Source organism: Notamacropus eugenii, chromosome 1 (genome assembly GCF_028372415.1).
Source record: "Notamacropus eugenii isolate mMacEug1 chromosome 1, mMacEug1.pri_v2, whole genome shotgun sequence".
Classification (NCBI taxonomy): domain Eukaryota; kingdom Metazoa; phylum Chordata; class Mammalia; order Diprotodontia; family Macropodidae; genus Notamacropus; species Notamacropus eugenii.
In genome coordinates this window covers 122,714,279-122,736,243 of record NC_092872.1, presented here as the reverse complement: position 1 = coordinate 122,736,243, position 21,965 = coordinate 122,714,279, and the positions used below count along the sequence as shown (strand labels likewise).

Genomic DNA, 21,965 nt, shown 5'->3' with positions numbered 1-21,965 from the left:
AAATCATGTACCCATTTGGACTTTATTCTTGTGTACGGTGTCAGGTATGGGTTTATGCCTAATTTCCGCCACACTGTTATCCAGTTTTCCCAGCAATTTTTCTCAAACAATGAGTTCTTATCCCAGAAGCTGGGGTCCTTGAGTTTATCAAACAGAAGGTTGCTATATTCCTTGCCTACTGCATCTTGAGTGCCAAGTCTATTCCACTTGTCTACCTCTCTGTTTCTTAGCCAATACCAAGTGGTTTTGATAATTGCTGCTTTATAGTACAGTTTGAGGTCTGGTAGCGCTAGGCCACCTTCCCAAGCATTTCTTTTCATTAGTCCCTTTGATATTCTGGACCTTTTGTTTTTCCAAATGAATTTTGATACTATTTTATCCAGCTCTAGAAAGTAATTGTCTGATAGTTTAATTGGTATGGCACTAAATAAGTATATTAATTTGGGTAGAATTGTCATTTTTATTATATTAGCACGGCCTACCCATGAGCAACTAATGTTTTTCCACTTACTTAAATCTGACTTTATTTGTGCAAAAAGTGTCTTGTAATTGTGTTCATATAATCCCTGGGTTTGTTTTGGCAGGTAGACTCCTAAGTATTTTATACTGTCTACCCTAGCTTTAAATGGGATTTCTCTTTCTATCTCTTGCTGTTGGACTTTGTTGCTAATATATAGGAATGCAGAAGATTTGTGTGGAGGAATTATTCTTACTCGCTTTGAAAACCACAAAATAAAATCCCTTGAGAGAGACGATGCTTTATAAGAAAGGAATTAAATGAAGATGTTTGTCCAAGATATCAACTAAGCTTTTTCACATTTTGGGAGTATTTTGGGAGACTGATAGTTTGTGGTGACCTCATGCAGCATTACAGTAATCTAGGTATGATGCTGTGTTTTCAGATGGAAAGAGAAAATGAGAGCATGCATCATTATAGAAACATTATTATTTCTTGACTGCCAAAAAAGATGATCCTATGATCAAATAAAGCCCAAATCTTTCCAAAGTCTATTTGGAATAATAATGAAAAACAATCTCCCTAACACTTTCAAAGAAGTCTTTATGTCCTCCTTGAACCTTAAGATTACATACACATTATTACAAACAATGGTATCTCACACATTAAATGCTTTTAAATTTTTAAAAGTATTTCCATAACTATGCCCAAAGGGCTACAAAAATGTGCATACCCTTTGACCCAGCAATATCACATCTAGGACTGTATCTCTAAGACATCATAAAAATGGGAAAGGGTCACACACGTACAAAAATATTTATAGCAGTACTTCCATAACCTTTCTCCTTTGCTTAATTCTCAGAACAATCCTCATCGAAACAGGTGGTGTTATTCCCTCACAACTGGACTACACACAGAACTCTGTAGATAGATGCTTAATAAATGTTTTATAAAATAACTGATGTCTCTATATCTGGGATACTTTGTGTAACTCTGTTCATCACAAACAATGGCACTAGAAATCAAAGATGAGCAACTTTTGTTATTACAACGAACTGAGAACAAAAGTTTCTATCAATTTGGGAATGGCTGAACAAATGATAGTAAACAAATACAATAGAATTTTACTGTACCATAAGAAATAATGAAAGGGACATGTCTAGAGAGATCTGGCATGACTTGTATGAGTTGATGGGGGGTAAAGTTAGCAGAACCAGGACACCAGTTTATACAATAAAAAATAAATAATATTGTAAAGGCAATCAACTGAATGACTTGAGAACTCTGGTCATCACAATGACTAAAAACAACTCCAGAGGACTAATGATGATACCAGCTATATTTGTGTACAGCTTTAATGCATCTCCAATTACTCACTGAGGTCATGTAATTGATAAAGTGCTGGACTTGGAGTCAGGGAAACCTGAATTCAAATCCAGGCTTGTCTGTTTACTAGCTGTGTGATGCTGGACAAATCATTTGATTGCTATCTGCCTCAGTTTACTCATTTGTAAAATGGGGGTAACAATGGGACCAACCACTTAGAACTGTTGTGAGGATCAAATGAGATATTTTTAATGTGCTTTTGGAACCTTTAAGTGCTATATAAATGCTATCTAACTAAAGTGCACCATAGAAGATTTCATTTGAATAACTATATATGAAATATTTGTAAAGTAATATAGTTGTCAGTCAGGCTAGAATGTCTCTGAATTACCTATGAAATGCTATTGCCAGTTTGCCTTTAGGTCAAATTAATTTAATATTATTAAACTTTCAAAACAAGAGGTTTAAGCTAAGGAATCATCTTCACTTGTGACATGTATAAATTATGGATTAATAATAATAATAACACCGATAGCTAGTATTTCTATATGCTAGACACTATGCTAAGTACTTTAAAAATATTTTTTCAACTTAATCACAACAACTCTGGATGATAGGTTATTTTATTACCCCTATTTGGCAAGTGAGGAAACTAAAAAGGAGGTTAAGTGACTTGCCTAGCTTCACACAGCTGATTAGAATAATGATTATGACTGCAATCTAATCCATATTTGGTCTTGCTGGACATGGTTTATCAATAAATACAGCCTCATTTCCTCTCATGTGACCTTCCCCCCCAAAGAGAAAAGAACAGTTTCAAGTTAATTCTAGTTATTCACTGAGCTCCTATTTCACTAAATAAGCTGTTATTTGATTACACATGAATTCTGACCTGGAAGATCTAATCCCAAGTCTATCATTAACTTACTGAGTGATCTTTCTCTTAGTTCTTTTTTTTTTTCACCATCTATAAAATGGAGATACTGTGTTAAAACCAAATCTCATTTTGATCTCTCCTGACAAGCTGCCCTCCATTCTAGTCAGTATAGTAAGCTTCTAAATAGAGTATCACATAGTATCAATAGCAGAAAATAAGATTGCAAAGAAGAATGTGGAAATCATAGACGAATGGTGCCAAAGATCAAAGGAGCATAATTTACAAACTATATCATATATTAACCAAAAATAACATCCTTGTAATATGTGCTGAGTTAGGGGAAGCCATCTAGGTTTCATTGCTGTCAGGGTCTTTTGGTCCTAAAACGCAGTAAAATTCCAAACATCTCTGTAAGATCAGAAGAACGCTAAATAGTGCTGATAATTTTGAGATGATGTGAACATGTTATCTTTTAAAGTTTTACTATCAACTTTGAAATAATTTTGATTGAATTAACCCCAAGGTGGCACAGAGAAGAGTTAGTCTGTTCCCTTCTGAAACCCTATAAAAATGGGACCTCAGAATCCTTCCTCACAAAGCATTCTTCATCTCTACTGAGTCTGTGCTCCTGAGTGCCCCCAGCTTTATGACTATGTAATTCTCTCTTCACCTCCACATCCCATCCTCTTTCCTAAGCTGTCTGTCTTTCTTCATCACCCCAAACCCATCCCCATGTCATCTGCCTCTGTATTCCTTTTCACCATTTGTGTCTGTACTGCTGTGCTGTTTGCCCCTAGATTTCCTGTGCCTTATTAAAGTGTGACTGTAATATCAATTCCCACTGACACTGTAGTCTTTACCAGCAAGTAATGCAAAGAACTAGGTGTGCCTGTACCATTTCATAATTTCACAAATTATCAATTCATGTGGCCATCTAGGCTTGACATTTCAGAGGAAGGTTGAAAAGTGAACAAATTCAATTTAACACACACTTATGAAGTACCAAATTCTGTGTAAGCCACTGGGCTCACCTCTAGTAAGAAGATAAAAACAATCTGCAGGGCTCACAATAAGAACAGAGCCAGGAAGGCCTTGCAATTCTATGTATTTTATTTTCTTGATTCCTAAGATGTAGTCAATTACTTTCACCAGACTGTCAAAGAGATTCATAACACATAAAAAAAAAAAAGATTAAGAATCTTTGTTCTAGGCTATAAGTTTCAGAACTGATGCTGATATACATTGGTAGAGGGAGTTTCTTCATATAGGTGAGTCTTGTATCAATGAAAGGACAGGTCTAGTTCCTATCCCACACTCAAAGTCTCATTTACTGCATCACTATGGTATGGAAATGAGCCCGAGGTCTTGATGGTCTAGTGGAACACAGCCATTAGGCCAAGTTCTCTACTTGGAACAGTTTGAAAAGCTTCACATGTGGTGTCTACAACAGACTGTACCCACCACTGTCTAGGGTCAGCCTAAGTATTACTAGTGGGATGGCTACCAGCTAATTAACCTTTTGAACATACATGATGAAAAAGTAGAGAATGCCCCTTAGTTTCATTTGGGCATCTCCCTTCTGTGTAAACATGAATAATGGCAAAAGGAGAGGAGGATGCTAAGAATCACATCGCATCATTATTTTAAATGTTGGTCTCCTTAACTTTCACCAACGACAAAAAGAAAAGATTCATATGCTATGGGAGGAATGAACATTGACACTCTGATACTGCTGTAGTCATTCAGTCATGTCTAATCCTTCATGACCCTGTGAATAATGTCCATGGGGTTTTCTTGGCAAAGATAATAGAGTGTTTTGCCATTTCCTTCTCCGGTGGATTAAGGCAAGCAGAGGTTAAGTGGCATGACCTAGGTTACACACCTAGTAAGTATGTGAGACCAAATTCGAACTCAGGCCTTCCTGACTTCAGGTCCGGTGCTCTATCTACTGAGTCACCTAGCTGCCATCTAGAAACTAGAAGACCTATTAAAAGTTTACAGTTCAATAGAAAGAAAGTTCATAAATGCTCTTTGGAGGAATGCTATAGTAGGGAGGCAGAGTGGTAGAGTGGTGAAAGCATTGTCTCTGGAGGCAGAGGACCTGGGTTCAGGTTTTTGCTTTGATGCTTACTACCTGTGTGACTTCAGACAAATCAACTTAACCTGTTGAGGCCCTCATTTTTCCTCTCCGCAAAACAATGGAACTGCTCCCCAGCACTCGGCACACAGTTTGCACTTGGTAAATGCTTTTCCATTCATTCATCTTCTATATTCTGTTTCCTAAATCAGTTTGTAAAATATCAAACTCCTCAGTTACACAAAAAAATAAAAGAAGCTGCCCTCAAAAGCCTCTGAGGCCCCTCCTTAGCAGCTCTAGATCTATGAGCTCATGAACTGGTATTATTGATTTCATTGGGCACTGAAAGGAAACCAGTAAAGCCATTTCATGGGGGCCACTTGGTTATCTTGACTTGAAGTGTTCCCAATGAGGAAAAGCAAACAGATCAGAACTGTTTAGGTGACAAAATCTGTTGCAGAGCATGATTTTAAAAAACTTTGTAAGGAAGTTGACAACATTCTACAAAGTTAACTGCTATACATGTAGGAGTTTTGTAAATGTTATTTGTGACATATGGAGGAGGGGGGCCTGTATTAGAAGCTCCGTGGTGAGGAAACTTGCTCTAATAATGATAGCTAACATTTATAAAGTACATTTCACACTTGCACATAGTATTCTCATTGGATTCTCATAAAACTTTATGAAGTAGGTGCTATTATTATCCCCATTTTAGAGATGAAAAAATAGGCTGAGAAAGGTTAAGCAACTTGTTCAAGGTCACACACCTAGTAAGTGTCTAGGGCAAGATTCAAACTCAGGTTATCCTGACTCCAAGTCCAGAACTCTATATTACTATATTACCTAGTTTATTCATTCATCATTCATCAAGATTAAACTAAAAAGAAAATATTCATATAAGTCATGAAGTATCATTGTATTAAAGATTTAGAACTGCAGGGGAGCCTACAGGACATCTATCTAAGTCTAAGGATTTTTAAGCTTTTCTGAGTCATAGACCCCCTGTGACTGTCTGGTGAAACCCATCAACCTCTTCTCAGAATGACTTTAGATGTATACGATAAAATAGATAGTATTAAAAAAGAAAACAAATTATGCTGAAATACAATTAACAAACTATTTTTAAAAACAAATTTAAAAATATTTATACAATAATTTTGTTGTATAATTTAAAGGAATAGCAAGTTGTGCTTAGTAGATTTGCAGTTTCATGTACAATCATCTTTCTTATAGTACTTTGTTACAGAAATTGTTATTTTATTCCATAAATATGTATTAACGTAAAAAAGAAAAAAAAAAACAAATTCATGGAACCTATGTTAAGAACCTCTTATCTAGTCCAAACTGCGGGTTAAGTCTCTTGCTCAAATATTGGCAGAGGAGAGTTGGAAGTTGGTCTTCTGAATGCTATTGAGTATAGTCTGAAAAGCCTTATTTCAAGTCAGGAGGGAAGAGGATACTTACAGTTTCACCAGAAGGCAGATGTATGGTCTGTGGGGCTTGTTTATTCAAAAATTTGTTTAGCAAGCGAATGTTGGCAAATGTTCCTCGAGCCATGACAGCATCATTGCCTCTTCGGGAACCATAGGAGTTGAACTCTCTGGGAGTCAAGCTAACATCAAAACAAACAAACAAACAAAAACAGAAAAACTGAGGGAGCTTATTTAACTGAAAGTGAGCAAAAGTTTCATTTAATATAAATTGAGGTAAAAAAGCAAATAATATCTAGCTATTCCCGTAAATATATTTTGTTCACCAGACCAGGGAAGATAATTTTAATCTGTAAAAAAACGATTTACTCTATATGTAAAGATGAGATAAAACTCAGAGAAGGAAAGAATGACAAGAATAGACTACAATATTTTTCTAAGACCAAAGGGTGATTGTACATACTTCTACTGGTGGTTCCCTGAAGGGAATTGTTATAAAGAGGAGAGTGCTATTGTGTGAACAATATCAACTCTGGAACAGGACTGAATGAGGTACCTTAAAAAATAACTTTTCTTTGGCAAGGAAAATTTGTACCATTAAGGAAGGGAAAAATAAGATTAGCTTAAAAGTATAAGCAATAAATAAGGCTTTGAGGCAGTGAGGAAAATAAGCACATGTCCACAAGTCAACACATGTAAGACTTAGACTGTGGACAAGAAGTAAACTTAATGAAGTATTGAACCCAGAGTATTAATATTACACATCTTCAGTTCCTGGATTGACATTAGTCATTTGGAAGCATTGACAGGAAAAGACTGGTGAAGATTTTAGGTTGACTTAGAAGATATCAAAAAGGCTACTTTCTAGGATATCTTGACCTTTTAGCTTCTTCAGAAACATGGAGATTCCATGCTGATGTGTGATTCACCAAAATGGCATTAGATTCTAGAATTTTCAAGATAAGCTCAAAAAGGTCTAAAATTCAATTTATAATGACAACTATTTGCAACCAGGCCAGAAGAAAACCAACCCCAAAAAACAGAACGTGGCATATTAATCAAGCAAACCATGGGCCAAAATAATTATTTCTGAAGATACTGGGAACTCATATTAGCATTTAGCCCAGCCTGCTTTCATTTAGCAAGTAGGAGTTAGGTGGAAGTTCTCTTTTGAACCTGAAGTCCAAATCAGATGACCAGGAGATGTTGTTTATCTATAGCCACTCAAACAAGCCATAGTTGGAGATGTAAATACAGATTATCCAGGTGGACTTCAAAAGTGAGGCTAAGTGGGTTGCCTGGAACTCTTTGAATGGGAAATTCAAAGAAGATTCCATGAAAGTTTATATTGCAAGTGTGGAAGAACTAAAAGGAAAATATGGGATATAAAAGAAACCTGATTCAGACATCAGCCATGCACTTATAAACTAAACTAAAATGCTTTGATTTTCTAATCAAAGTCAAATCAAAGTCAAACCCATGTAAATAATGTGCAGCAATAAGTGTTGGCATGACTATGCTAGAAAAATCAGGTTACACAGCTGCTGAATTGAAGAGCAAAGAAGTTATCAATCTTGGCTCAGTAGCTTTCTTTAATCTGTAAATCAATAAAGTGCATTTGTTACTTAAAAAAAAAAGAAATCATAGAAGCAGATTGTCATGTTAGCAGATACAACTTATCCATTCTTTAAGGACTAGTTCAAGTGGTACTTTCCACCTGTAACCTTATTTATCAGACTATGGTTCTTTCTTCCTATTCTGAATTCATAGCATGTATTATCATTTAGCACTTAATCACGTATTGTCTTGTGACATCCTTTTTTCCCTCACAGCAATTAATAGATGGAGATACCGTTTTACTAGATTACATCCACTGGTATGAGCTTAGATACAACTCTTAACAGATAGGGTAAAGAATGATAAATGAAATCTACTGATGATTCTTCTCCAAATCTAATTTTAGTCAAGAGATATCACTTTCTCCCCTATAAAAACTTTTACTAGAGCTTATCCGAACATCTTGACAGCTATATATTTACCTTTTTTCTTTTGGTCATTTTGGTGGCAGAAACACAAAAAAACTAAAACAATACCCAAAAGATGGGCAAGAAAAGAAGCAAGGGACCTGCTTTATATTAAAAAAATGAATGAATAAAAATCTCCTGAATAATGAATCACTGATAATATAATTTCCAAAGGCTACTTTAGTCATTTGCTCCAACAAGTAAAAGCAGTGTCTTTTTAGGGGTGGAGGAGAAGAGGGCAGGGAAGGGAACATATGTGGGAGTAGTGGTATGGTGGAATCCTAAGCTGGGTTTCAAGTATATATAAGGTTGAAAAGGAAAGAAGCTTCCGGTGGGTGATTCTACTGTCTTTCCTTGGCTAATTTCTGGGTAACATAAGCTTGTTTAGGAGGCATCAGGAATAGCATAGAGCAAAGTGAAAAGGAAGTTAGTTCATTTGTTGAGAAGTGTCAGCCATACAACTACTCCTTAGTTGATAGGAACTATCATTGGAGCTGAGAATTAAAAAAGACCTGGCAGTCAAAGAAAGAAGAGTTGATTTCTAAAGCACAAAATTCTATGAACCAACAAGTAAGGAATTATCAATTCATTGCTAAATTCACTGAATCAGAAGTAGCATGGTATCAACAAGGGAAATTCTCACCCTTATTTAACATCTTTTTCTCCTCATTGTCCCTCTTTAGTTCAAACATACTTACCCCCTGTTGGTTAAGTATCGAGCAGCAGGACTATTTCTTGCAATATTTCCAGCTGGAGAAATATGGTCAGTTGTTACAGAATCTCCCAAATTTAATAGAACATAGGCACCTATTATGGGTTTAAGAGGTGGGGTATCCAAAGTCTAGAAAAAAATAAAATCACCCAACATTGTGATTGCTTTTTTGGACAAGTCATCATCATTCAACAATAATAACAGATGTTACAACTACAACTTCCACCACTGCATCAAAGCATCAAGCACAATGTTCTGATGTTCCTTTTTTTTTCTCCTTTTGTTCTCATTAGAAGACATACTAAAAAAATTATGTAAATGCTTAAATAAAATATTTGTAGAGAGGGAGCTCAGCCACTGGCTTTGCCAAAATGTGCCCCTCCAAAAGCAATAATAGAGGAAAGTAGGTCACAATTTAAAAAAAAATAAAATTAAAGATCAGAAGAGCTCATGTAACAAGGGAAGACTGAAATTCTTCTTTTGACTTCTACCATCTCCCATCCAACAAGCATTTCTCAAGCAGGTACTCTATACTAGGTAATATCCTAGGCAGTGAAGATATAAACACAGAAAGAAACAGTCTCTGACTTAAAAAAGCTTACCTACTATGGTGGGGAGGACAACTTGACCCCACAGACACAACACATATATATGTGCATGTGTGTGTGTTTATAAAAGTTAATTTTTAATGGGTGCAGGGAAAGCTATAAGCAGCTGGTTTGGGAGGGAAAAGGAAAAGCCTCAAGTACAAAGTGGCATTTGAGATAAGTTTTGAAGGAAATTAGGGATTCAAAGAGGTAGGGGTAAGGAGGAAGTACAGATGTGGCGGGACTGTAGAATTTATGTTACTATATCCCTAGTATATAGCACAGTGCTTAAAATATACTAGGAGCTTAATAAATGTTTGTTGATTGAATAAGCCTGGAAAGATAAATCCAACCTAGATTATGAAGGGCTGTAAATGTCATAGTCGAGAATTTGCCTTTTATTTTAGAGGCAACAGGAATCATAAAGATTCTCAAGTTGGGAAATAACATGGTTAGTGCTTTAAGATTATTTTGGCAGTTATGTGTTGTATGGATTAGACCCAAGAGAGAAGAGAATTCAGAAGTGCAGTTAGGAAGGAAGCTGCACAATTGTCCAGATGAGAGGCAATGAGATCCTTAATGAGGGTGACAGCTCTGTAAGTGGAGAGGAGAGGACCGATGTTTTGTAGACAGAATCGGTGGACTTAGTGTCTGATTGGATGTGGCAAACCATCTTTGATTTACCAAGGGATGAGGGGAAAACAAATGACTTGAGTATAAACTTCTTAAAGACAGGATCTGTGTCTAAATTTAATAAGGGCTCTGCATGTAGTGCTTCATAAAGTGATTTCTGCTGCATTTGCTCACTCGTCATGGAAAGCACTTCTTTTCCTCATAGGTTCAAAAGTATACTCCTCTTGAGATACGCGCCTGAAATTACTCCTAAGCCTTTTGCTAAGTCTACAATCCAGGATTGGGGAGCCTGTGGCCTGAAGGCTACTTGCAGCCTTCCAGGTCCTTGGGTTAGGCCTTTTGAATCCAAGTTTTACAGAACAAATCCTTTTATTAAGGGACTTTTTACAAAAGAAGTTAAAGATAGATGCATCCAGGGAAGGAAAAATGTTAACCTGTCAATCAATAAACATTTATTATGTAACCAGGCACTATGCTATGTGCTTAGGATAAAAATAAAGGCAAAAATATTGCCTGGCCTCACAGAGTTTACATTCTAAAGGGAAATACAATCAATTCCAATATACCAAATGTGAGTCCTATGGATTCCTTTTTACTACTTATATCTAAACTGTATTTCACCCATGGTTAGTCTTAGCTACTGGCAATTAGGCACAGAGAGTAGAGGCATTAAACCTAGGAAGAGGAGGTAGCAGAAGAAACTCTTGGAAGCATTTTTAAAAAAAGACATACCAGGTTTTCAAAGAAGGGTGGAGATTTAATGTACGTAGACTTGGGGTTCCAGGAATATAATTTATCTGATGGAGCATGTAAGGCATTCCAGCTTTCATTCACTGTCTAAAGGAAGAAATGAAATAAATATAATCACATTCTAATGTTTCAGTGTTAAGATCCTCAGAAGGTTAAATGCACAAATATCAAACATGTAGTCAGTCAGAACTAGAGCTCAAAGAAACTTGCTGATCAAGGTGTTCAAGTAGAAAACAAAAATGGATTCTATTTACATTAGGATCATTGATTTTTAACATAATATCATGATGTTGCACCTTCTAAGTTATACGGAGAATAGAGACAGGGCAAGGGCTTTCCTGTGTGTGTGTGTTCATTCTTCGTTGCCAAAGACCATGCCATCACAGAAATAATCACATGACTTGCACTTGACTTTGTTTTGAGTGAGAGAGGGCTGTGCAGGTCACCAGCCTCACTTCTACTCCAGAGTCATCTGAATCCAGTGACCAGATATTCATCAGGATGAGTGGAGATGACCCAGGATGAGGCAACTGGAGTTAAGTGACTTGCCCAAGGTCACATAGCTAGTGAGTATCAATTGTCTTGAGGTGAGATGTGAACTCAGGTCCTCCTGACTTCTGCACTGGTGCTTTATCCACTGCACCACCTAGCTGCCCCTTTCATGCATGTAGGGAGCTCTCAGAGGAGGAAACTCATTCTACAACTGCCTATCAGCACTTTCTTTGTAACTTGCAATCTTAGAGAACTGCCTGAGACACTGGGAAGTGAAGTGTTACTATGTGCCACAGCCACTATGTGTCAGAAGCAGGACTAGAACTCAGGTTTTCCTGGCTTCAAGGCCAGTTCTCTATCCACTCAATATCAATATTACCTCCCTAGTTATATACACATGCAAATAATGATCCAAAGTCTCCCAGTCACAAACCCCTTACTCTCAGTAGAGGGTGTGGGATTCAAATACTTCCCAAAACTTTATTACACGCCCTTTCAGACAACTAAGTAACATTTTTCAAACAACAGCCCCACTATACTAAGACCAAAGGCTAATAAATTGGAGCTAAAGGACAAACTGGATTTTTCACACAAGCCATCATGATTCCCAGTCTATTGGAAAAACAAAATCACTAGAATACTCCATTCTAAAATTTTAAAGTGTCATTTACTTGGGAGGTATACACCTTCATGAAATACTAAGGAATTGGGTGGGGACACAATAATTTTAGACCTACCTCATTATAACTTTATACATAAAATGTGCAGAAAAGTATTTATTACAAAGAGCTAGCTCTCCAACAGCTCCATTTCAAACCCTTCCCCCCAATCCTCAGCCCATATTTCCGTTTGCCAATTTGCTTGGTCCATCTTAATATTTTTTGATGTACATTTCAAGTTAAGCAGGACAGGCTTTTTGAAATGCTAATCAAGCCAAATGAGAAAAAAAAAAGTATTTCTTCCTCTGAACAAATGTCAATCCCAGAATTTATAGAAGACAGTGAAAGGTTAGGTTCTTGGGACAACTTTAGAAGGCTTCACCTCTATTTTGTCATAGACCTCCTTAAACATCCCAGGGATAACATACTGACGTTCCACAAGCTGAATCTCATCTCTAGTTGGCCATATGTCTTTTAGAAAAACCTTCTGTCCCTTTGCATTTATTCCTGAAAAAAAAATAGTTCATTAATGAGAAAACTCAAATACTAGTCTGCAAATTGTGTCTACTTAAAATACTTAAAGGAACTTTATCACATGAATAGTATACCTAGAAATCATAATTCAAAGTACCTATCATGATATCCTGAACTCTAAGAGGAATAAAAAAAGGCTGCTTGCCTATTATTTTTAAAAGGAAAATTGCCCTCTTTTCACTGGCTTAAGAAAATAGAATCCTTCAAGACTTTAACATGTTTGCTTAAATAAATGGGTTCATATGTATATTACTGAGAAATCAAACACTCTGATTTCACTCTTCCATTACTTCAACCTTTCAGTATTGTACCCACTTGCAAGTTAATATTACTCCAAATGTCCAGAAACAATTTGCCTTTCTTTTCAAGATATTAGCAGTGATGAGAGAGTTCGTGAAATACACATTCAGAATATGTGCACAGGATGCCTTATGCTGCCCTAAACAGGGGAGGATGCAAAAGTGGTATATTCTCTTTCTTCTTTGAGAAACAGCCCCCAGTTTTATATCTGTTAACCAGCTATAGGGCACTATAAAGCATCAATAAATCAAATACAAAATCACCCCATGAAATATAGCTATTCAGAAAGAGTTAATTGCATAGTGGGGTTGGTATGGAAAGTTATCATTAGAAAGGTGAGTTTGAGAAAGGAGGAGAAAAATTTTTCAGTAGGTTGCAAACACAAGTCATGATAACAAATGCTATAACCTGACTTTCTTACCCAATGGTTCTTTCTCAAAGTTAATCCTGATGGTCCCAGCAATTGCATATGCTATGACTAATGGAGGAGAAGCTAGATAATTAGCACGAGTGTTGGGATGGACACGACCCTCAAAATTCCTGTTTCCAGAGAGTACACCCACTGCAACAAGATCTCCCTGTGCAAGGATAAGGAAAGGAAGAAAAATCATTTGAAGAAAAAGGAAAAGTTTTCCTGGGTATGGAGTGACTTCTGATGATCACACTCTACCACAATAACTCAGAACAAAGAATAAACCCTACAAAAAGAGCTACCTTCTGCAGGAAGCTTTTCTTGCTCTCCCCAGAAGCTAAGTGCAGTTACCTTTTCTACCCCTAAAAGAAAACCTAACTAGTATTTATTTTGCATTTATCTTGATATGTATATGTTATCTCTCTTTACCCCTGGGAGAATGTAAGCACCTCATGGGTACAACTGTTCACTCTTGCTTTTGTATCTGTAGTACTCGCCACAGAGCAGACATTTAAGAATTTCCTGGAGCCATGAAAATCAGGACATTTTCTTCCTCTAGGCCATTTATTCCCTTTTCATATTCCACTGTATCCAATGCTTCTCAGACTGCTGCACCATCCCCACACAACCTCCAGCATGCAATTTTGGATTTCAAACTACAAATCTATCTTGATCTTTATATTTATTTATAAGTTATGGAAAAATTGAGTCAAATGGGTGGGTTGTCAGAAGTAATTTCTTGGTCACTGTTTCCAAAGCTGTAAAAATATATTAAAGATAATCAAGTTGAGGTCATATCTACCCAAAATAATAGAAGTTCATATTCCTGAGAGGCAGCATTTTCATAATAATGTGCTGGGTTTAGAATCAGGAAAGTCTGAGTTCAAATTCTGCTTATTGCTTCCTAGCTGTGTGACTGTGGGAAGTCTCCTAACCTAGGTTTCCTCCTTAACTCTCAGGTTCTTCACTGGCAAAACAGGGAAAACAACTGTCATAATACTTCCCCGGATAATTGTTAGGCTCAAATGAAATAATGGTTGCAAAGTGTTTTATAAACTTTAATGTACTATGTCAGCTATTCTGTAGAGAAATCATTCATGATCAATATCTTATAGCTCAACACAGGGAAAAACAGTATTTCTCCAACTTGTAAATCACAAATGTAACTAAAACAAGCCCATATTTGATGCAATTTCATTTTCATGAGTTAAGTTACCACTAATCTCATTTTTCACTAGTGACCTAATTATAAATTTAATGCTCAGTTTTTCTGGATAAGCCCTGGAACCCATCATGATTCTCCATTCATCACAAAGTAGATAAAGCATGGCATTTTTTCCTCTAAGCTCAACCATAAATTAGTTACTGAGGAGATCCACATCCAATTACTAAGAATCTTGTTCCAAGAATAGCAAAGAAACCAATTTTGGTCTTAAATAAACCTCTTTGTGAACCGGTAGAAAATGTCACAAAAATCCATGTAAACATAAATTTGTAGTTTTCCAAAGTTGTATGTGACCTTAGGCATCATCTAGTTCATCACCTTCATTTTATATAGATGAGTAAACTGAGAAGTTAAATAACTTTGCCCAAAGTCAACAGCTACTTAGTCACTGAACCAGAATTCCAAGATCCAAAATTCTTGTCAAGTGCACTTTCTAGCGACCATGGAGATTTTTAGGTAGTTAACTTCCTGAACGGAAGGATATCTTTAACAATTTTTCCTCTCCACTCCATACCACCATATGTAGTAACATGTAATACCACATAGATACTCAATAAATTCAGAATTAAATGGTGAGAACTAGAAGGGTCTGTGAATCCCCAAATGATCAGATGAAAGAAATTAAACAAGATCCAAGGCAGTCTAAGGCAACCCAAACAAAATGGCATTTGCTGAATGATGGTGAAGAATTCAGTCAAAACTTTGGTTGAGTAGGGAATGCACTATATATAAGGGAAATGAAAAAAATTTTCAGATAAATGAGGGAAGAAATTAGAAATGTTCTGGCTAAGAAGTCAAACATTTGGAACCAAGTGCTTATTAGTAGCTTTAACCAATTAATTTTTTTCAAGGGTTCATGTTAGGTTGGACCAGACACCTGGATTCAGTTTTGTTTTGTGTGTAACAGAACAGAAAGGGAGATACTTTTGCTGCTTAGACTTATTATACTCTTTTAGGGGCTCCCTTCCTATACTTATTCCTTGAATTCCTGCTTCTAAATGGCTATTTCCATTCAATAGTAACAGTCTGCTCTGTCTGGTTTGTATGCATATGTAAAGCAAATATCATATAAAGCAAGCAGTCCCACCTGGGAGATAAATAGTTGGACTAGATGGCCTCTGAAGTATAACTGAGTATATTAGCTTGAGCCTCTCTGTAATTACCTGTGTAATTGCTTCCACCACTGGTTCAGGCAGGGGCCCACTGTTACCAATGCAAGTCATGCAGCCATACCCCACAACATCAAACCTAGGTGTCAGGAAAATTAAGACTTAAGTAAATATGAAAGACTTAAATAAATAGGAAACCTGCTGTTGATAACAGGACCTCATCTGATAAGCACCATACCTATTTTATTTCTTTTAATAAACAGAGAAATGTCACTGCATAGACTGATAAAAAACACAGAATGAATATTTTTAGATTATAAAAGGGATCATGGGCAAATAAAAACATTTGATCTATAATTTCTTTTAAAATGAAGAGCTAACAGTAAGCAGGCAGGTAAAATAGAGTGCTGGACCTGGAGTCATGAAGACCTGAATTCAAATCCTTTTGTAAATACTTACTAGTGTGTGAACCTGAATAAGTCACCTAACTCTTTAGTCTTTGTTTCCTCATCTGTAAAATGATAGATAGTGATTATGATACCTAACATTTACATAGCAGTTATTTTGTCCCAGATACTGGGCTAAGTGCTTTATAATTATTATCTTATTTATCCTCATGACAATCCTGGGAGGCAGGTGCTATTATTACCCTCATTTCACATATGAGGACATGGAGGTAAATAGGGTCACACATCTGAACTCAGATCTTCCCAACTCTAGAAGTAGTGCTCCATCCATTGTGCCACCTAGCTGCTGATATGATGATAGCACTTCCTAATGATATTTATATATAAAGTGTATTAGAAACCTTAAAACACGATATTAATGTTGAAAATTAGATACTAAATGGAAAACTTATTTGCTACTAAGGTAGACAAACTTGAGATTGTTTTTTCTTCTTATTATTAAGACTTGTTGAATACAACAGCTATGAAGATGAAGCATTTTACATGTTCCATAAAGGAAAATTTTGTCTCAAGGTGAAATTGTACACTGTATTTATGATAAAGGGAAAGGAATAGTTACCATACATCAAGAGCAACGAGGATACCAACAGAAGCTTCTCTTACCCGAGCTTAGACAGATAAGGCATGACTCCACTTTCCCTTAGATAATAGGTGACTACCCCACTTCCAGGGGATAAACTAGTTTTAATGTAAGGTTTCACATCGAGACCAGCTTCAACAGCTTTTTTTGCTAATAACCCTGTGAATAGCAAAACAGAAAGGTTCATGTCCTCTTAATTCATCTGATAAAAAAGTCCAACATATAAAAAATACTATTTTTTCCTTTAGGTTCCCCTGATTTATCTGGAGAGATAGGTTTCTTATCCTACTGAAACATCTCTGACAGGACAATTTCTCCAACATTTTTTCACTGATGTCTTTTTATATATTTTTTTACACATTATAGTCATTTCCAAATACATCCTCTTTTTCCCTCAGGGAACCATCTTTTGTGACAAAGATCTTAAAAAAGGAGGGAAACTATTCAGGGAAACATCCAGCAGTTTTTCACACACTCCTAGTGCCTCACCAATCTGATGGAATGGAGGTACAAAATTTTTCTCAACATTTCCTCACTTTCTAGATAGATTATTATCATTACATACTAACATATTTATTTGACAATATCTACCTTGATGTTATTATTCTTCCCATTTACATTGTATTCACTATGTGTATTGCTTTTTTTATTCCGCTTGTTTCTTTCTACATCATTCCATATATTTCTGTCTTTGACTTCCTTTAGGGTATATGCTTAGTACTGGAGATCTTTGATTCAAAGGATATAGACAGTTTGGTTACCTTTTTAAATAAAATTCCAAATTGCTTTCCAAAATGATTGGACCAATTTGCAGCACCACCAACAGGGTATTTCTATCATCCTCTAGTCTCTACAACAAAACTATTTCCATCATTTGTCACCTTTTTCAGTTTGCTGGCTGTGAGGAAAAACTTTGGAGTTCTTTTGATTTGGAACAATCTATTATATGCTTGCTAATAGTTCATAATTCTATTTTTTGAGAACTATTTATAGTTTTCAATCACATATCCATTTGGAAATGGCTTTAGGCTTTATATATTTATGGGAATCACATCTTGCATATCAGATCCTATCAGAAATATATGATACAAAGACTTTTCCTCAATAGGCACTTTCCCTTTTTATCATAGCTGCACAGATTTTATTTGTGTTAAAGCTTTCAATTTCAAGTAATTTAATTTTTTAAATTAACTTTCATTTAGTTAAGAATTCTCTCCTTAGCCATTTTTGAGGCAAATATTCCTATACACTTTCCTCTTTTTAATCGTTCTGACATGTTAAATTTAAGCAGAACAGAATCTTACTGATTGCCAAAATGCATTATTAGCTTACCAAGCCACAGGCAAATTTGCATAGAATTAACTTTGAATTATTTATGTCAGTAGGGAGAGAGATATTATCTATTCTATTATAATATCTGTTCCAAAGTGCTGTTGGGCCTTAATAATTAATGGCTCTGTAGGAGAATTTATGGTTCATAAAGACCCAGATCATCAAAAGACTGAACTAATTTGTATACCATAGGCACCAAATGAGGTCATTATTATAGGGATGAGTAAATACATAGTAGAAAGAATTAGTTTTGAAAAGTATGCTGCTATTTAGTTACAGGGACAGGGGAGAACAACCTAGGATCAAGCCCACACATAATGGCCATGTAACTTTGGCCAAGTCACACAACTTTTCAATGCTCTACATATGTCTCTAAGAGTATAAACTGCAGAGAAAATGCCAACCTGAACTGATAAAGTTAGTTTCTTCATTTGGGCATTCCCTATGCTGATGTAAGCATAGGTCCAGTATCTATTCCTATACTTAATTTTACATTTTACTTTTATTTAGAGATTAGACTGAAGAAAGTAAAATGCAAGGTATAATTTCTTTCTTCCAAAAAAGTGACTTTTCATGGACACTAGAATTAGTACTAGAATGAAAATTCCCAAATCTGATAGATGTTCAACTAAATGCAGAGATTATTTTTATTATCATAATTACCTGATTTTTTTAAAGGTAATTGGGGTTAAGTGACATGCCTAGGGTCACATAGTTAGTAAGTATCTGAGGCCAAATTTGAACTCAAGTCTTCTTAACTCCAGGGCTGGTACTCTATTCACCTACTTGCCCACTACCAATTAAGATAAATTTTTCATTGTGTTATTTGACTTATACAGGGATAAGGCCTAAAAAGAATGAAGTCAGAGAAGTTTATGCTAAGAATGAGGTGTGATTTGCAAAAAATACTAAAGATAACAATTATTAAAAAGGCTTTAAAGCTGTATTTGAACAAGAAGAGAAATGAGATTCACAGAGGAACTTTTCAGAGTGAATGATGTTAATGGATGACTGAGAGAAAATCAAACTACACAGTGCTTTTTTGCTCCCATCTTCATTGTCAAGGAAAATAACCTTTAGACTAGAAAAGACTAAACAAACATAATGATAAGGTAATGGAACAAAAAGAAGTGAAGAGATAGAAGACATTGACGAGAAACTCAAAATGAATTCAAGTCTCTTGGCCTGGAAGAATTACAAATCAGGATGCTAAAACAATCTGGAGACATGATAGATGAATTATTTTGAATAATCTAAAGACTCATGGAGGAAAAAGTGCTGAATATTTAGAAAGGGCAAATTTCTTTCAATTAAAAAAAAAAGCAAAACAAAATTGATTCCTCATTGGTAAAATGAAGGAGTTGTATTAGACAGCCTCTGAAGTGTCTTCTAGCTTTAAATCTATAATGCAATGAACTCCATTTGACAGATAAGAAAATAAATTTATGATCCTTTGAGCTTAGAGAGTTGGAGTCATTTGCTTAAAGTGATGAAAACAGTAAGTGGTACAACCTGGGTTTGAACCTAGGTCTCCTCCTGGGTGTGGAAATTGAAACTATTACGTTCTTTTCAAATCAATCTAGTGATCTAATCTTGATAAAAATAGCTTAACTGGCATTGGCTCAACTCTTAGTACAACAATCCTACTGAAACACCTAAAGAAAGGAAAAAAGGCCCTTCTACCTTGTGATCTTCTTTGCAATTAGTTGATTTGAGGCTAAATGAATTATTTAGCCTCAGGGTAGACTATTATTTCTTAATAATTTTTTGACTTGTTGCCCTTTGTCCTAGAGACTAAGGGACCTTTTTTTTTTTAATGCAGAAAACATCTGGAAGCTGAATAAGCTTCACATCATCAAAAATATGCCTATAAATATAACTACTTGATCAGCTGTTGCACAACAGACCAAGTTGTCTCTTAAACCTCCCCCATGGCCTTAAATCACATGTCATGTATTCTTAGTTGAATTCTGCTGCAGCAGTGACACTAAGAATCAAGTCTGTAAGATAAACCAAAAAAAAAAGCAAAGGGTTTTTTTTTTTTTGCTTGTTTCATAAAGATCCTTTAGTGACTTCCATGCCAAATCAGAAAACAAGTTTCATTTGTCCTCCTCATTGAAAGCTTCCCTACTTTCTTTTTTTAAGAAGAAAAATAATTCTTTTAAAGTAGATACGATTTTGGGTGGTGGAAAGCATGCAATTCTTGAGAGTCAGAAGACCTAGGTTCAAGTCTCAGCTCTGATATTGCCTAGCTGTGTGACCTTTTTCCCAGTCTTAGAGTGGAGTCAGCAGCAAACCATCTACTTCCTCAAACCGAGAATGATGTAAATTGTTTACATATCACACACTGGACTCTGGATCTCTGGTTCTATGCTAGTCATGGAAATACATTCCACTATTTGCTTTGTCAGCCTTACTGATAAAATGTGTATGTTAGTATGCAGGATTCACAGGAAGCATTGTCTTAAGGAAAGAATACTGAATTAAGAGTAGAAGACCTCACTTTGTCCCTTGTGAATTAAGCCTGTTGCTTTGGGCAAGGAGCACTTAGCCTCTCAAAGTTTCAGTTAAGCTAATTTACAGTTATCTGTAAAATGAGGTTAATAATTGCATTATCAATTTCATAGGATTACACATGAGGATGAAATAAGGTTATATAAAAATATTTTATAATGCAGATAGAAGCATGCTTTTTAACTTTTTTATGGTTTTTCCTTTTTGGGGGTCTGTCTTTTACAGCATGACTAATATAACAATATAATTTATGTGACTGCACATGTGTAACTTAAATCAAAATGCTTGCCTTCTCAAGAAAAATGGAAGAGAGGAAAGGAAGGAAGGAATTTGGAACTTAGAGATTATTTTAAAAATGTTAAAAATTGTTTTTACATGTAATTGAGAAAAAATAAAAACATTCTTTAAAAATTTTTTAATAAGCATAAGCCACTAATTCCAAGCTTTTATTATCACTATTGTTATTATAATATCTAGTATCAGCAACAACAGTTTTAGACAAGGGGAAGGAGGATAGAGTTGATACTCTAATGCACTAGTAACTTGCTAATTCTTCAGATAAACATAAAATAGTTTTGGGAATGGTACAGTGGCATGGTCACTGGATTGGTGTACTGGACAAAGGAGTAGGGTCCAAATCTTGCCTGTCACTTACTACATATGAAATCTGGACAAGTAACTTAACTGGGATCCACTTCCCTCTATGTCTAAAATAACAGGGTTGGCCTATATGACCTCTATGGTTACTTTTGTGCCAAATCTTTGATCCACAAGACTGTTTGACGCAGATCATTGTCCACTTGTTCTGAATTGGAGAACAAAAGGATAATGAGGGAAGGTAGGAAGAAAAAAAGAGGAAGACACTGTAATTGTATAAATTATAGATTGCCTATGTAGATATAAGTTTTTGTGTTTCTATAAGTCAGTTCAGTCATTTAAAGTTCAATTATTCAGTCCAAGATAATGAACTTTACCTTTCAGCTTGCTGTCCTTTTGGAAAGATAATAACTTTATATTTCTTATATGGTCCACTTTATATGCCATTTCATTTTGTAGGTGTAGAAATCACAACTCCTAGAAAGGTTGGCTGAGGAAAGGGGTGAAAATAAGCAGTGGGCTTTTCTAAATTCTTCATATATTTGAGCTATGCCTAGTCTCCCAACAGCAAAGGTAATGAGGAAATGACTGAATCTATCATCAGCATTATTATTACTAGGAGAGCTAGATGGTACAGGGGATAGGGTATTGAATAAGACCTAGATTTTCTCTCTGACAGTTACTAGTTGTGTGAAACTGAGCAAGTCATCTAACCACTGAGCCTCAGTCTCCCCTTCTGTAAAATGGGGATAATAATGGCACCATTTTCACAGGGCTGTTGTGAGGATCAAATGAGATAGTTACGTAAAACACTTTGGAAACTTTAAAGTGATACATGGATATAGATCTAAAAATACATATATATGTTCAA

At 35.7% G+C, this 21,965-nt stretch overlaps 1 protein-coding gene and 1 pseudogene across 2 annotated transcripts in view; one reads left to right on the top strand and one right to left on the bottom strand.

Moving 5' to 3' along the window:
* The window catches only part of ACO1 (aconitase 1), a 103,905-nt gene that overhangs the window by 7,813 nt on the left and 74,127 nt on the right, over nt 1–21,965 (bottom strand). For both annotated transcript variants that reach the window (XM_072612754.1, XM_072612743.1), the window contains 7 exons: nt 16,675–16,810; nt 15,659–15,743; nt 13,280–13,436; nt 12,407–12,531; nt 10,856–10,960; nt 8,890–9,032; nt 6,202–6,349 (listed from right to left, as the gene is read on the bottom strand). In XM_072612754.1, the coding sequence (XP_072468855.1) occupies nt 6,202–6,349; nt 8,890–9,032; nt 10,856–10,960; nt 12,407–12,531; nt 13,280–13,436; nt 15,659–15,743; nt 16,675–16,810 (899 nt within the window). The remainder of the gene's footprint in view (nt 1–6,201; nt 6,350–8,889; nt 9,033–10,855; nt 10,961–12,406; nt 12,532–13,279; nt 13,437–15,658; nt 15,744–16,674; nt 16,811–21,965) is intronic.
* Nucleotides 7,371–7,556, top strand: LOC140506042 (acyl-CoA-binding protein-like; annotated as a pseudogene).